Consider the following 15,515-nt stretch of genomic DNA (forward strand, 5'->3'; position numbering starts at 1 on the left):
CATGGAGCTTAGCATCTTGGTCTATAGAAAAGAAGAAATAATTAATGAAAGAATTGCAAAAGGAAGTTGAAGCTAAAACAACATCATATGTAGCTACAAAGATCTTATTCGAACTATGTTCTATGTATAATAGAAAAAACATAAGCCAATCAAACAAATAAAATAAATTTTCTTACATAATTAATTTATCGAAGACATATTAGAACTTCAATGATCAAATCGAGTGTATGATACTTTATCCTTAAGATAGATTCGTCGCCGCACAGGTGCTTGTGGATTGAAAGCATCTATCTCTTAAGATACAATAATGAAAACGCGAAATTGAAGTAGCATTGCAATCAATTTGCCCAGCGAACCAGAATCCAAGTTCTGTTACTCTCTTAAATCTCTCTAAAACTAACATGAATAACAATGCAGAAGAAAAGGAAAACTAGAATGGAATGAATGAATAATCCTAAAAATGGGTTACCTTTTATATAGGCTGTCAAGAACCTGATCGGAAAGGTCCGAACCAGTGCAACAATAGCAAAGGGTTGCCATTGAAGTCTTTTGGTTTGAATCTAAACAGTCATACCAGTTCAAGAAAAAGAACAAAGAAAATTGAGGAAAATTCGAGATTCAATTTATTTGTGACGTCCCAAAATAACCCAACAAAAATTAGGTACATCAACCAACATCCATTAAGGAATACTAGCGATTTTCCAACCTTTACATCATTAATCAATAAGGTTTGCACAAAAGGCCCAAATGGGAATTATACATTCAAAGGTATAGAAATACATGAATCTATAGCATGTAGAACATCAAATTCCAAAAAAAATAAATAAGATGCCATTAAGGGCTTACACATTCCAAGGCTTAAGCCCGGTTACATAAAACGGTTTTACGAACCCATACATTTATAACCCTTGGCTAGAAAAATAAATCACAAGAAAAATAGAGTCATTTACTCTTCACAAAATATGTCCACGACCTCAACTCAACCGGATCTCTACATCTTTTCCTACACCAAAATCCCATAAGGGTGAGCATAAAGCCCAGTAGAGAATCCTTAACAAAGTATATGTGTTTATGCAAAATTTCTAATATAAAATGCAAATGCCATGCAATGCCAATTAAAATAGAAGTTCATTTACATGTCTTTTAAAAAGTCACCATCTTCAACCATAGTTTGAAATCTCAACAATTCTGAAATTTACAATTTTATTCAATGGGGCGGTAAATACGACTCAGGTATTCCCTAGGTTGGTGTCTACAAGTAGGCTTAACTAGCACTACCCAAACACCCCACTTTACCGGTTACTAACCGGAAGGGAAGTGATACCTGCTCTACGTGTGTTTTCGGTCTTTCACCCTGAACACTCAGACCAACTTAATCCATTTCATCTACACCTCCTATCCAGACTTACCAATGTATTTACCCCAATACATTTCAATTATTCTCATTTTAAACATATTCTTTTCCCAATTTAAGCTTTTCCATAACTCAAATTCAAAATGTATAACTATCAATTGAAAGAGGATGTAAATGCAATAATCAACAAAGTTTCATGACAATCCTCCATCTTTAAGTATCTCAACAACAACACAATGTTAACCACAATTTCCATTTTTTCCTCCCTTCAACATTAATTCACAAAATGTCACAGGTTTAATTAAATCTAACAACGCATAGCAACCTTTCCAAATCACAATTCTCATAATTTATGAAACTCAACAATGTGCCAATTCATGCATTTAACAATAATTCAAGTATGGTCTCCAAAACCCTCATACATCAAGAAGTTATCATATTTGCAACAACAATATAAAATTCTCACTCATTCTTTCATTTAATCTAAGAAAATCCATGAATTCCCACATTTTTCCAAAACCCCCAAATTTCTAGGTTTTTCACAAAAACCCCAACATTTCCTCATCTCTTTACAAAACTTCACTAAACACATCATTCTCAAAACCATGTGGTTCAACATTTCAAGAGAATCTTTAAAAAGAATAAAAGATGGATTTCTTTTAGAAGATCATCAATTTCTTAAGCCAAAAACCAATTTTCAAAATAAACCAAGGAGGACTCTCAAAATCAACCAAAAACTTGCAAAACATATATATAACTCTAAATAATTCCCTACCTCAAGTTTTGAAGGAGAAAAGGAGATGAAACCCTAGAAATTAATGGCGCCAAAACCAAATCTCCACCGTACACAATGTAGCTCTTGAGGAGCTCTTCAACTTTGATAAAGGAACTTGGGTTGAAGATGTAATGGATCTAAGGAGATCAAGAGTTTGAAGAGTTTTGGTGTATGAAATGTAAAGAGAATGAAGAGTAGTGTGTTTTTAGTGAGAGAGTGATATAAGAAAAGTGACACATACAGCCCAAAAAGAGAATAAAAATAGAGCTTCACAGACTCAGGCCCGTCCGCATGTGCGGCACTTGACCCCTCACGTGCGCAGCGTGCATCCTACACGTGCAGCTCTGATCCCCGCACGTGCAGCACCTTTACGCACTCCCCCTCCACACCTGTATATAATGCAGTGTGCAACCTTCAAAAGATCACACTTCCCCGCGCGTGCGGCCCTGGTCCTCCGACCCAAAATTTTTTTTCAGTTCGATTCCCAACACTTTGGACTCAACTGAGCACCCTCCGAAACGAGTGAAATTCAACCCTGGAATAAACAAGAGCAAAAATTTTGAGGAAAACTCCGAAATGCAACAAACCTAATTAATTAACAAAGAAAACAAAACTAATAGCGCTCCCGGTCATCACAACCTCCCCACCATAGGAAATTTCGTCCCTAAAATTAAATCAACTACTCAAAAGAAAAGATTCTAGCAAACACAGCCATGTTATTTCAATTCCAAACTACAAAATGAATTCTCAACCCACATTTACCATTCTCATCATAATTATCACACTAACATTGACCATTCAAGATAAACACATACATGGAGCTTTTCAATAATTTATTAACAACTCACAACAACTTCATACTTGAAACAACAATGTACATAATAACACGTACTTAACGATTTCAATATATTTCCCTGCCACACTAGGGAATAATACTAATGAAAAATAACTTAGGCATGTTCAAATAAATTCGGATACTTGGAGCGGACCTCCGCCTCCCGTTCCCAAGTTGCCTCTTCAACCCTATGGTACCTCCACAGCACCTTTACTAATGGTATAGTTTTACCCATAATACTTGCTCTCGGGTATCTAGTATTTGAACCGGTCGCTCTTCGTAAGAGGCATCCTCATCCACCTCCAAATCAACCCAATCTAGCACATGAGAAGGGTTGAGTTCATACTTTCTAAGCATGGACACATGAAAAACATTGTGAACCCCCGAAAGTTATGGTGGTAAGGCTAACTGATACGCCACTTCCCTAATTCTCTCCAATATCTCGAAAGGCCCAATAAATCTCAGAGACAACTTACCGCTCTTACCAAATCTCATCAAACCCCGCCTGGGTAAGATCTTGAGAAAAACATGGTCACCCACTTCAAAAGACAAAGGTCGTCTCCTCTTATTGGCATAACTTTTCTGTCGACTTTGGGCTGTAGCTAACTTTTTCCGAATGAGAGCAACTTTCTCAGTCGTCTTTCTAACGATTTCCGAACCTAACAACGGTGCATCCCCCACCATGGCCCAACAAACCGATGATCTACAAGGTCAGCCATATAAGGCCTCAAACAGTGCCATCTCGATGCTAGCTTGGTAACTATTGTTATAGGCAAATTCAATCAACGACAAGTGCCACTCCCAAGACCCCTTGAAATCAAGGACACAAACTCTAAGCATGTCCTCCAAAATTTGAATGGTGCGCTCCGACTGCCCATCGGTTTGAGCGTGGTAAGCAGTGGTAAAGGTCAACTTAGTTCCCAATTCCTCTTAAAGGCTTTGCCACAACTGGGCAGTAAAATGAGGATCCTTATCTGATACAATGGTCACAAGAACTCCATGAAGTCATACTATCTCTCTAATGTACAACTCTTCCAAGTGCTCAACTGAGTCGTCGGTACGCATCGTAATAAAATGTGTAGACTTAGTTAACCTATCAACAATCACCCAAATGGCATCATTGCCCCACTATGTTCTAGGAAGCCCAACTACAAAATCCATGATAGCGTGCTCCCGCTTCCACTCGGCTATCAGTAAGGGTTGTAACAAACCCACTAGTCTTTAGTGTTCAGCCTTCACTTGTTGACAAGTAAGGCACTTCGACACAAAGGAAGCAACGTCCCGTTTCATACCCAACTACAAAATCCATGATAACGTGCTCCCGCTTCCACTCGGCTATCAGTAAGGGTTGTAACAAACCCACTAGTCTTTAGTGTTCAGCCTTCACTTGTTGACAAGTAAGGCACTTTGACACAAAGGAAGCAACGTCCCGTTTCATACCCCTCCACCAAAACTGATAGCTAAGTTCATGATACATTTTGGTGCCTCCCGAATGTACCGCAAGGCGTGAGTGATGGAACTCCCGAAGCACTTCCTCTCGACAAGATTCTGATACAAACAGACAGTCTAGGAATCATACACTTAGATCCGAGTGGATGTTCAAACCCTTCTCTTCCTTCCCGTTGGAGATTCTATCATGAATTGACTCTACTTCACGGTCTCCTTATTATGCCTCTATAACTTTACTAATCAAGGTAGATTGAGCACTCAAAGTAAACAAAGTTGCCCCCTTCTCGGACTGACCCAAGTGCAATTCAAACTTGCCGATGTTACCTAACATAACCCATTCCCGAATGGTCACACTCGCCAAACTACTCACGGATTTCCGACTCAAGGTGTCGGCCACTACGTTGGCCTTTCCCGGATGATAGTGTAACTCAAAGTCATAATCCTCCGAAAATTCCATCCACCTCCGTTGGCGTAAATTCAAGTCTTTTTGGGAAAACAAATACTTTAGACTCTTATGATCAGAGAAAACCTCAAACTTCTTGCCATACAAATAATGCCTCCAAATTTTCAAGGCAAACACTGCCGCTACTAACTCCAAGTCGTGGGTAGGGTAATTATTCTCATGAGTTTTTAATTGCCGTGAACTATAAGCTACAACCTTTCCCCCTTGCATCAAGACACAATCAAGCCCATCCCGAGATGCATCACAATAAATGGTGTAACCCAAACCGCTTTCCGGAATTATCAACACTGGTGCGGTAGTTGGTTTAGTCTTAAGCTCTTGGAAAGACTTTTCACAAGCCTCACTCCGCACAAACCTAACCCCCTTTCTAGTCAATCTAGCCAAAGGCGCAACTAGTCTAGAAAAATCCCTTACGAAATGCCGATAATACCCTGCCAATCCCAAGAAACTCTAGATCTCAAAAACATTTTTGGGTTGTTCCCAATCCTGCACAGCGTCTATCTTTGAAGAGTCTACAGTTACCCCCTCTCTTGATACTACATGACCCAAAAATTTCACCTCAGTGAGCCAAAACTCTCATTCTCAAATTTGGCATACAACTGATGCTTCCTAAGCAAATCAAGCACTACCTGCAAGTGAGCCTCGTGTTCTTCCTTGGAGGTTAAATAAATTAAGATGTCGTCCATTAAGATGACCACAAAATGATCCAAGTATTCTCTAAAAATTCAGTTCATTAAGTCCATAAAGGAAGCCGGTGCATTTGTCAACCCAAAAGGCATTACAAGGAATTCATAGTGGCTATGCCGCGTACGAAAGGCTGTTTTTTGGATATCCTCCTCCTAAACTCTCAACTTATGGTACCCCAACCTCAAGTCTATCTTCGGAAAGCAACAAGACCCTCTAAATAGGTCAAACAAGTCATCTATTCTAGGTAAAGGATACTTGTTCTTGACGGTAACCCGATTCAACTTGCGATAATCAATACATAACCACAACGACCCATCTTTCTTCTTCGCATAGAGAGCCGGCGCTCCCCATGGCGACGTACTAGGGCGAATGAAGCCCTTGTCTAAAAGCTCTTGGAGTTAAATCTTCAACTCATGCAACTCCGCGGGTGCAAATCTATACGACGCCATTGAAATTGGTGTCGTTCCATGCACTAGGTCTATTGTGAACTCAATCTCCCGGTGGGGTGGCAAACTAGTAAGATCCTTAGGAAATACGTCCAGGTATTCGCAAACTACCCTTGGGAACTCAATACGAGTCTCGTCACTCTCACCATCCAAGAGAGTAGCAAGAAGGCCACTAAGCTCGTTTCTACTACGAGGGTCAAAAACTGGTGACAAGACCTATCAACCCGGTCTTCCAGAAAGAAAAACAATCACCACTCAAGGTACACACTATGACCCTCTGACGAAAACAGTCAATCACCGCCCAGTACGAAGACAACCAATCCATGCCTAGAATGACGCCAAAACTCGACATGTCTAGCAACACAAAAACAAACGGGAGTCGACGCTCGGCAACCTCTATCTCACAACCACGACACCGCTGATCTAAGTCAACTGTACCCCCAACTGGTGACTCTACTCTGAGCAGAGACACTAATCGTGCCACCTCTAATCCCAATGCAGACGCAAATACAGTAGATATGAATGAATGAGACGCACCTGTATCTATCAACATATTAGCTAAAGAATTATACACAACAAAAATACCTCTCACAACTGAGGATCCCAACAATTACTCCGACGCGGTAACAACATACACACGCCCCTGTGGCCTCTGATCAATCTGCTCATCTCTCGAAGCATAGGCCTGCTGCACTGACTGAGCCAAAGCGACTCTCTAATTAGCTCACAAAGTTTGAACTGAGTGAGCTTGTTGATGGCTCTGAGTCTATCTCGACCCCGACGCACCAAATGCGCCTCCCAACTGCGGGCAAGCTCTCTTCATGTGCCTTGACTGATCGCACTGATAGCAAGTAGGCCCCTACCCCCTACTTTGAGACTGACTTTGACATCGGTTAAGTGGTGATGGTGGCAACATCTACTGTCCTCCTCCCTTCTGTGGATATGCAAAGGCCTTCTGACCTGGTTGGCCACAGCTGAGGAGATCAAGAGTTTGAAGAGTTTTGGTGTATGAAATGTAGAGAGAATGAAGAGTAGTGTGTTTTTAGTGAAAGAGTGATATAAGAAAAATGACACACACTGCCCAAAAAGAGAAGAAAAACAGAGCTTCACGGACTCAGGCCCGTCTGCATGTGTGGCACTTGCCTCTGTACGTGCGAAGCATGCCTCCCGCACGTGTAGCTCTGATCTCTGCACGTGCGGTACCTTCCTGCACTCCCCCTCGCACCTGCATATAATGCAGTGCGCAACCTTCAAAAGATCACACTTTCCCGCACATGCGGCCCTCTCCCGCACGTGCGGCCCTGGTCCTCCAGCCCAAAATTTTTTTCCGGTTCGATTCCTAACACTCTGGACTCAACCGAGCACACTCCGAAACGAGTGAAATTTAACCCCGGAATAAACAAGAGCAAAAATTTTGAGGAAAACTCTGGAATGCAACAAACCTAATTAATTAACAAGGAAAACCAAACTAGTAGCGCTCCTGGTCATCACATTATTAATTGAATAAATTTTCTACAAAAAATATATACTCAAATAACTTTTGACCCAACCTAACCCGACCCAACTTGTCGATTGTGTGGTGGTCACCACTTATGGTTAGCTTTGTCTAGGTTCTTCCCTTCTACAAAACTTTGGTACGCCTAGAGGCCCAAGCTTTTCTAGAAACTTTAGACTATATAAGTCTTTTCATCTTCTTTCTTCTTTCCTATGTGAGACAAAGGAATTACATCAATATAAAACCCTCCACCATGAGTCATTTTCAATGGCTCACTTTATTGTCGATTTATTATTTACTTGATTTATCATTCAGCCGTAAATGGATTTCACCAACCAAATACATAATCTTTATCTCTATATAGCAATTAACAACTTTGCCTCTTCGATCGACCAAAATAATAAGTGGGTCCCTCTTAATTTTGGCTCCAAAGTCAGTAAAAACTCATGTTTATTAAACCATTTTCCCCACAGATCTTTACACCTTCGAACTTTATAGCTCAACAAAGTCAACAAATTAGCCTTCAAAATGCATCAAACTAAGAAGACCTCCTGGATACGAGCTTAAAATTTTTATCGTATTTCAAATATTGAAACTTTTGTAGAGAGAAAAATCTACATCAAGCCAGGGGAGAAAACTCCATTGCATTCAAGCCTCTAAAGCTTCGCAAGTCTTTTCGCCAAAAGTCTATCAATCTCCATATAAAGCATAAAGCTCGGATGATCAAATCAAAGTACTCGTAAAAAAAACTCCATCAATCTCTATCATGCTTGAAACTTAGAGATTTAAATCAAAATTCGTTATGAATCTCTACAAATCTATAGTATTATTCTACTATTGGAGAGGATTCTACAAATCTGATTTAAGAATAAGCGATCAAACCCTCAAGTTAAAATTTTACAAATTTGTCATCTTCTTTACATTATTTGGAGGAGGTTTTGCCACTCGATTCAAGAACAAGTTGTCAATCCTTCAAGGCAACTTTTTGAAGAGAATAATCAAAGAATTTTTTTGTTTGATTAGAAAATTTATCAGAAATTGTAATCACATTATTTAAATTAATAAATTTATATTCGTCATTCTATTTTTCTCTTTATTTTGCACACAAGAAATTTGTGCATACAGAAAAAGCATACCACGTTTGAAAATGTAAAATGTGTACGTGAACATAATATTTTAAATTGAAAAATTATAATTATCATATTAAAGGGTTGTTTAGGATGAGTCCGGATCCTCTCCAGCCAAAGAGTCCCTCATGTCCTCCGGTCAAGGGCCACGATTTGGCCACGTGGCCCTTTGAAGATCTAATGCTCAGAAAAAAAAATAAAAAATAAAAATAAAAATTAAATTTGAATTTCTTCATTTCGACCCAGCACAAAGCTTCCCTCCCATTCAGGAGTCCATTTTCCCTCCTCTTTGAAGCTCTTTTTCCCTCCTTCTTCCAAGCTCTGGCGATTGGCGAAGTCGACGGCAAACATCGAGGACGATCGGCGGCGAACATCGACGGTGAACCAATGTCCGGCAACCCCGCGAACCAGTGCTCCACTTCGTCATCAACTGAAGGTAATGTTTGTCATGGCTGGGGAACATTGTTATTGTCTGCAACTACATTGATTTTTCTAACTAGTACACCTTTTGAGTAAAAAAGGAAAATTAAGGAACATTGTTCTGTTGTTGTCATTGTTCTGTTCATGGTACCATGGTTGAGAACAAAGGGACATTGTTCCCCAGGAGTCCATGTTTTATTGTCTACATTGTTTTATTGTCATTTTTTTATTGTTCTCAACCATGGTACCATGAATAAAGCTAGAACATTGAGGTTTAGTTTTGTTGTTGTCTGCAACTACATTGATTTTTGGCTCAGATGTTTTATTTGTTGTATTCGATAACCAATTTAAACTGTAAAAAGTGTTGGACCAAAACTATGTATAGATATAGCTTTGTTTTCCGTAATTTTTCCCCATATAAGTTTTCCTTACCAGGAACAAAAGATTCAGTGCACAGGTTTGTCATGGTTGGGGAACATTGTTATTGTCTGCAACTACATTGATTTTTCTAACTAGTGAGCAATACATAGATGTTTTATTTGTTGTATTCCATGACCAATTTAAACTGTAAAAAGTGTTGGTGGTTGAAACTATATATAGATATAGCAATACATTTACAACATATACTTAATGCTTATAATTTGCTTTTTAGCTATAACTGAGTGTCTCAAAAATTATTTTAGCTTCTATATTTGTCAGAATTTTCCATTTCAGGTTCTATATTAGCTTCTATAAATATAGAGCTCAAATATTTTATCTTCTCATGTTCAAACCTGTACTAATTTTTTCAACTTGAAACAATTTACAAGTACACATAATCTTTCTTAAAGCATGTCCATGATATTTAGAAAACAAGAGGAAACAGAACATTTTTACCCAAAAAAAAAAATTAATCACTTTATTATTGTGTATTGATATTTCTCCCATTTGATTGCCTCTACTTTTCAGTTGCGTTTTTATATGGATATGGGACCTGAAAATGATTGTGGTTGGAAGCCAAAAGTAGGAATGACCTTTGATTCGGAAGAAAGTGCGTACGATTTTTATAATGCATATGGAGGAAGAATGGGATTTAGCATAAGAAGGGAATATTGTAAGAAGAACAAGTTAACAAAACAAATTATTTCTAGAAATTTGGTTTGCAACAAAGAGGGATTTCGGAAGGTTGACAAGCGAGACCCATTGACAAAAACCCCTAGAGCTGAAACTAGGATTGGTTGTGAGGCCCGACTTTTTGTTAAATTGGATGTCAATATTGGGAAATTTGTTGTGATTGATTTCAAAGAAAACCACAACCATGAACTTGTATCTCTTGATTGTGTCCATATGTTGTCATCGCAAAAAAAGATATCAAATACCCAAGCAATTGAGTTAGACTTAGCCTCAGAGTCTGGTCTTCGTTTAGGGCAGTCTTTTGAACTGATGGGTAGGGAAGCTGGAGGGAGGCAGTCTCTTGGTTTTATGAAATTAGATCAAAAAAATTACTTGAGAACCAAAAGACAAAAAAGTTTAGCGTATGGAAAAGTAGGTAATGTGTTGCAATACTTTCAACAAAAATCTTTGGAGAATCCATCTTTTTTTTATGCTTTCCAATTAGACAATGAAGAGCAAATAACGAACATGTTTTGGGCCGATGCACAAATGGTCATGGATTATGCCCAATTTGGCGATGTAGTTACATTTGATACTACCTACAAGTTAAATAAAGAGCATAGGCCATTTGCATCTTTTGTGGGATTTAATCATCATAGAGAAACAGTTGTTTTTGGTGCTGCGTTGTTATATGATGAGACTGCCGAAACATTTGTATGGTTATTTCAAACTTTTTTAGAGGCTATGTCAAAAAAGGCACCAAAAACTTTGTTTACCGATCAAGATGCTGCAATGGCTAAGGCCATACCCATTGTCATGCCTGACACGAGTCACCGTTTGTGCACTTGGCACTTGATACAAAATGCATTAAGGCATGGTAATTGTCTCTTTCAAGATAAGGGGGTGAAAGGTGTATTAAATAGATTCATGTTTGATATTGAGGATGAAAATGAATGGGAAATGAAGTGGGGGGAAATGCTTGATACATATGATGCTCATGACAATCATTGGTTGAAGTTGATTTTTGGGGTGAAGGAAAAATGGGGCTGGCCATATGTTAGATCAACATGGGCTGCGGGAATGAGTACAACACAACTTAGTGAATCTTTTAATGCGTTTTTGAAGGATTACATTCGTTCTGATTTTAATTTAAATGAATTCTTCATGTATTTTGAAAGGGTACTTTGTGAGAAGCGGTACAAGGAGTTAGAAGCTGGATATGCTTTATGCCAAAGGTTACCAAGGGTGAGAGCGTCATTCATAATGCTAAGTCAAATGGGTAATGTGTACACTAAAAATATTTTTGAGGAGTTTCAAGATGAGTATTTTCTTTCTATTGAATCAGACATACAAGCAATTGAATACATTGATGGTTGTAGCCTATACATAGTTGTTGATGTTATTGGGAAAAATGCAAGGAATGTGAAAATGGAGATGGATGGCTCTTTGGCTTGTAGTTGTTCAAAGTTTGAAAGGAAAGGGATTTTGTGCAGTCACTGTTTGAAGGTTATGAGAGAAATATTGAAGTTGAAAGAGATTCCTTCACAATACATTATGAAGAGGTGGACGAAACAAGCAAGAGGAGAAGCTGTGACGGACAAGTTAGGGAATGAGATTCAAGTAGGCGTCAAATTCAAACAAGCCTCACGGTATAAGACATTGATGACCGCATTTAGATCAATAGCATGTAGAGCTGCTGAAACTGAGGAAAGTTATGATTTTTGTTGTTCACAAGTAGTTGCATTAGGTGTACATGTTGAAAGCAAGATAAGTGCACATTTTTGTCCCGAAAAAGAAGTAAGTATTAATGATTAACCTCAAACCTGTGAGCAAGAAGACAACAATCATGAAGACAACAATCATGTTGTGCAAATTCCAATAGGATTGAAGAAAAAGCATCCAATTAGTAAGGGCAAAAGAAGGATAAAAGGTCCATGTGAGCTGGCATTGCAAGCAAGCTTTAAAAAGAAGTCCCATGCACAATTTTTGAGTTCTTCAAGACCTGTTGCTGCTCCAACAATGAGACCTTTACCATTATCTATTGGAGGAGATGTAAGTATTCATGAAAATGTTACTCCTCTTCATCCCCCTCTTGCTCCCCCTCTTCCTCCTCATTCCGTTGCCATGGGTGGTACAATTCCTCCTCCATTAATATATCCCACATATAATGTGAGTCAGATTTGTAGCCAAGTAATTTGTGTTTTGTCAATTAATTTTTCATTTGCATCTTGTTATGAATCGTAATATAATATGAATGAATTGTAGGCAAACAATTTGGCATATTGTGGACAACTAACATTTATGACACTACTTCAAGGTGGGTATGACATTGGGTTTGAAGATTCTCAAGGCTCACAGACAAGTTCTCGGCCAACAAATAATTTGCTGTTGTATACTGAGGTACTTTTGCTGCTGATTTGGTACTTTTGTTGTTGATTTTGTGCTGCTAAAATGCTGTTTTTCGTGCTGATTTTGTGCTACTGTAATGCTGGTTTTGGTGCTGATTTTGTCCTGCTCAAGTATAGTTTTGGTGCTGTTTTTTTTTTTCAGGGTTTGGATGGCCATGAAGAGGTGGAAGGCACTTCAAATTTCATGCATATGAGATGCCTCTGAGCTGCTGTATTTAACATTGATGTTGATGTTGAAGTTGAAGTATTTAATTGTGAAACTTGTTGAATGGTGAAACTTGTTGAAACTTGTTAACTATTTAATGTTGATGTTGATGTTGATGTTCAATGGTGAAACTTGTTGAGCTGCTGTATTTTGATTGTGAAACTTGTTGAAACTTGTTAAGTATTTAATGTTGATGTTGATGTTGAATGGTGAAACTTGTTGAAGTATGTGGGATATATTAATGGAGTTTATTTTTGTTTTGGATAATTTATTTTATGTTTTTTTGGATTATTTACTTTTTGGTTGTTTTCATAATTTGGTTTATTTAAGTCAATGTACCATCTCTCTTAATGGTGTTTAGTAGGATATGAAAACACATTGTTTCATAATTTTAAACATTTGCATTGTTCAATTTATGTTCACTTGCACTGAGCTCTAGCTTTATTCAAAATCTTTGTTCAAAATCTGTCTCCAAAACTTTGTCTTAAAAAACAGTGTTGAAAAAATATTTGTTCAAAATCTGTTCACAAATCTATCTTTCAAAATCTTTGTTCAAAATCTGTGCTGAAAATCTGTCTTCAGAAACTATCTTAAAAAACCTGTGTAAAAAAATCTGTTTACAAAAACCTGTGTTCAAAATATCTGTTCACAAATCTGTCTTTCAAAATCTGTGTTCAAAAACTGTGTTGAAAATCTGTCTTTAGAAACTGTCTTCAAAAACTTGTGTAAAAAATTCTGTCTTCAAAAACCTGTGTTCAAAATATTTGTTTACAAATCTGTCTTTCAAAATCTGTGTTGAAAAATTGGCATGAAAATCTATCTTCAGAAATTGTCTTCAAAAACCTATGTAAAAAAATATGTCTTCAAAACCTGTGTTCAAAATATCTGTTCACAAATACTTCAACAAGTTTCACCATTCAACTTGTTAAGTATTTAATGTTGATGCCACTTCATCAAACAAAAAAAGCCATTACATTCATTACCACTTGAACCAAATGGTAGTGGTCCACCATACATTACATACACATTCAACGTACATTACAAGTCATACTCATACTACCTTACATTACATACACATTCAACCTACAATACAAGTCATACTAACACTACCTTACATTACATACACTATTTCAAATACACTAGAATCACAACTACCACCAACAACAAAACAAAAAAAAAAAAAAGGCATAATTCAATTTTTCACCAACTCTTTCAACCACCATTGCCAAGTCTCTATATTGTTTCCTACTCTTCATAGTCATGTCTTTGAGCTCCTCATTCACGATAATTACTTCTCTAAGAGTAGACAAGACTTGCATGCGTTCTTTATCAATATCATTCTTGACCACCTTCAAATTATGCTACATATGTGGAGGGATCCACCACTGAAAGAAGTTACAACCATTCGGATAATTAGGGCATACAAAATAAAAGCAATTTGGATTATCCGTTGACTGAGAAATCTTCACCATAGCTTTTTTGCCACATCGACAATTGCGGTTTTCGAATCTAACTTCATGCATGTTGTCCATACTTGCATTTGTGCTTGACATTGACATTGACCTACAAAAAATTATCAAGTAGCACAAAAATTATCAAATAGCCTAATTGCGTTTATTCCAACAAGAAAAACCACAATATAGCAGTGTGAAAGGCCAAATCCATTCTCACATTTTGGACTCTCACAAACTATCATTGTGTAAATTATTAGAGCTTATTAATGGTGAATGATTACTGGGAACAATCTCAATAAAAAGTGAAGCCCCCATTTTTGCAGGCAATGCAGCATACAGGGACTTCCTCTTCAATACTTTTCAAGTTTCATCAGTTGACGTGGAGAGTGCAGCTGTGGTGATGGTAAATGCTTCTTAATTTCCTACTTATTGTTTAATCACTCTCTAAATCTTCTTAATTTTTACTGCTTTCTATTGTATATGTAGTTCAGAATATGTCAGTTTAAGCAAGGCATCATTCAAAAAATTAGCATTTGGGAAGGTAGACTCTTCATCTAATAGAGACAATAACCCCAATGGTTTCTGCATCCAAGAAAGAGGTCAAAGGGCATTACTTAATATGTATATACATAATAAATGTGACAGACAGACAGTAAATAACAATAGGTTTAAACCTTTTAACAAAAGCACAGGAAACTTTATTTTCATTACCAACCAATCCTCCACCCCAATTTATTTTCATTACCAACATCTGATACAGACTTTCAACATCGTACCATGTAACTATTCATAACATGAGGGGGGATAATGTTTCAATTTGTACAACACATAAAAAAATCAATATTAGATCTTCATGGTTCTTTTGGATTTTAACAAGGCACAGAGGACAATATCATCTTATACTAACAACGTTAAAAACACAAGAAACCAAACACTACAAACACTACACATCATAATTAGCACATTGAAGCCAATGCATCAATGATCTCTATACCTTTTCAAAAAGATTCAAACAGTCTTGGTTGTCTTCAAAATCAACTCTGGCCCAATCAATGCTGTCTTGGATATATTCCTAACACGGAAATTTCAATTGTCAATCGAAAAGAGTTACAGGATAACTACTCAATAGATTTAACCATCACTAAAATGGACTTTCTGTCCATTGTAAACAAAAAGAGACCAGTATTCTAAGATCCAATGGAAAGTAACATTTTTAACATTCCCATATCAATGCTGAACCATTGATGTTCATGAAAATTTGAACACAAACTCAATTGATATATTTGGGCCTCTTGCTGCTGTCAA

The 15,515-nt window shown here is 37.5% G+C and overlaps 1 protein-coding gene across 1 annotated transcript; it reads left to right on the plus strand.

Annotated features, from left to right (window-relative positions):
* Window positions 1-10,017: 10,017 nt before the first annotated feature.
* LOC145802355 (protein FAR1-RELATED SEQUENCE 5-like) lies at window positions 10,018-12,756 on the plus strand. The gene is made up of 4 exons (XM_082895059.1): window positions 10,018-11,944; window positions 12,026-12,312; window positions 12,409-12,543; window positions 12,694-12,756. Exons 1-4 carry the CDS (start codon window positions 10,018-10,020, stop codon window positions 12,754-12,756), a joined length of 2,412 nt encoding a protein of 803 aa, XP_082751185.1.
* The last annotated feature ends 2,759 nt before the right edge of the window (window positions 12,757-15,515 follow it).

Source organism: Camellia sinensis, chromosome 11, assembly GCF_055761805.1.
Source record: "Camellia sinensis isolate YWXY chromosome 11, ASM5576180v1, whole genome shotgun sequence".
NCBI classification, from domain to species: domain Eukaryota; kingdom Viridiplantae; phylum Streptophyta; class Magnoliopsida; order Ericales; family Theaceae; genus Camellia; species Camellia sinensis.

Bases quoted from the DNA above. Each gene is read 5' to 3' on its own strand.
- LOC145802355 (XM_082895059.1), top strand. From the start codon at position 10,018: ATGGGACCTGAAAATGATTGTGGTTGGAAGCCAAAAGTAGGAATGACC. The intron at 11,945-12,025 runs GTATTAATGATT...AAATTCCAATAG, and splicing joins TTGTCCCGAAAAAGAAGTAA to GATTGAAGAAAAAGCATCCA. The intron at 12,544-12,693 runs GTACTTTTGCTG...TTTTTTTTTCAG, and splicing joins ATTTGCTGTTGTATACTGAG to GGTTTGGATGGCCATGAAGA.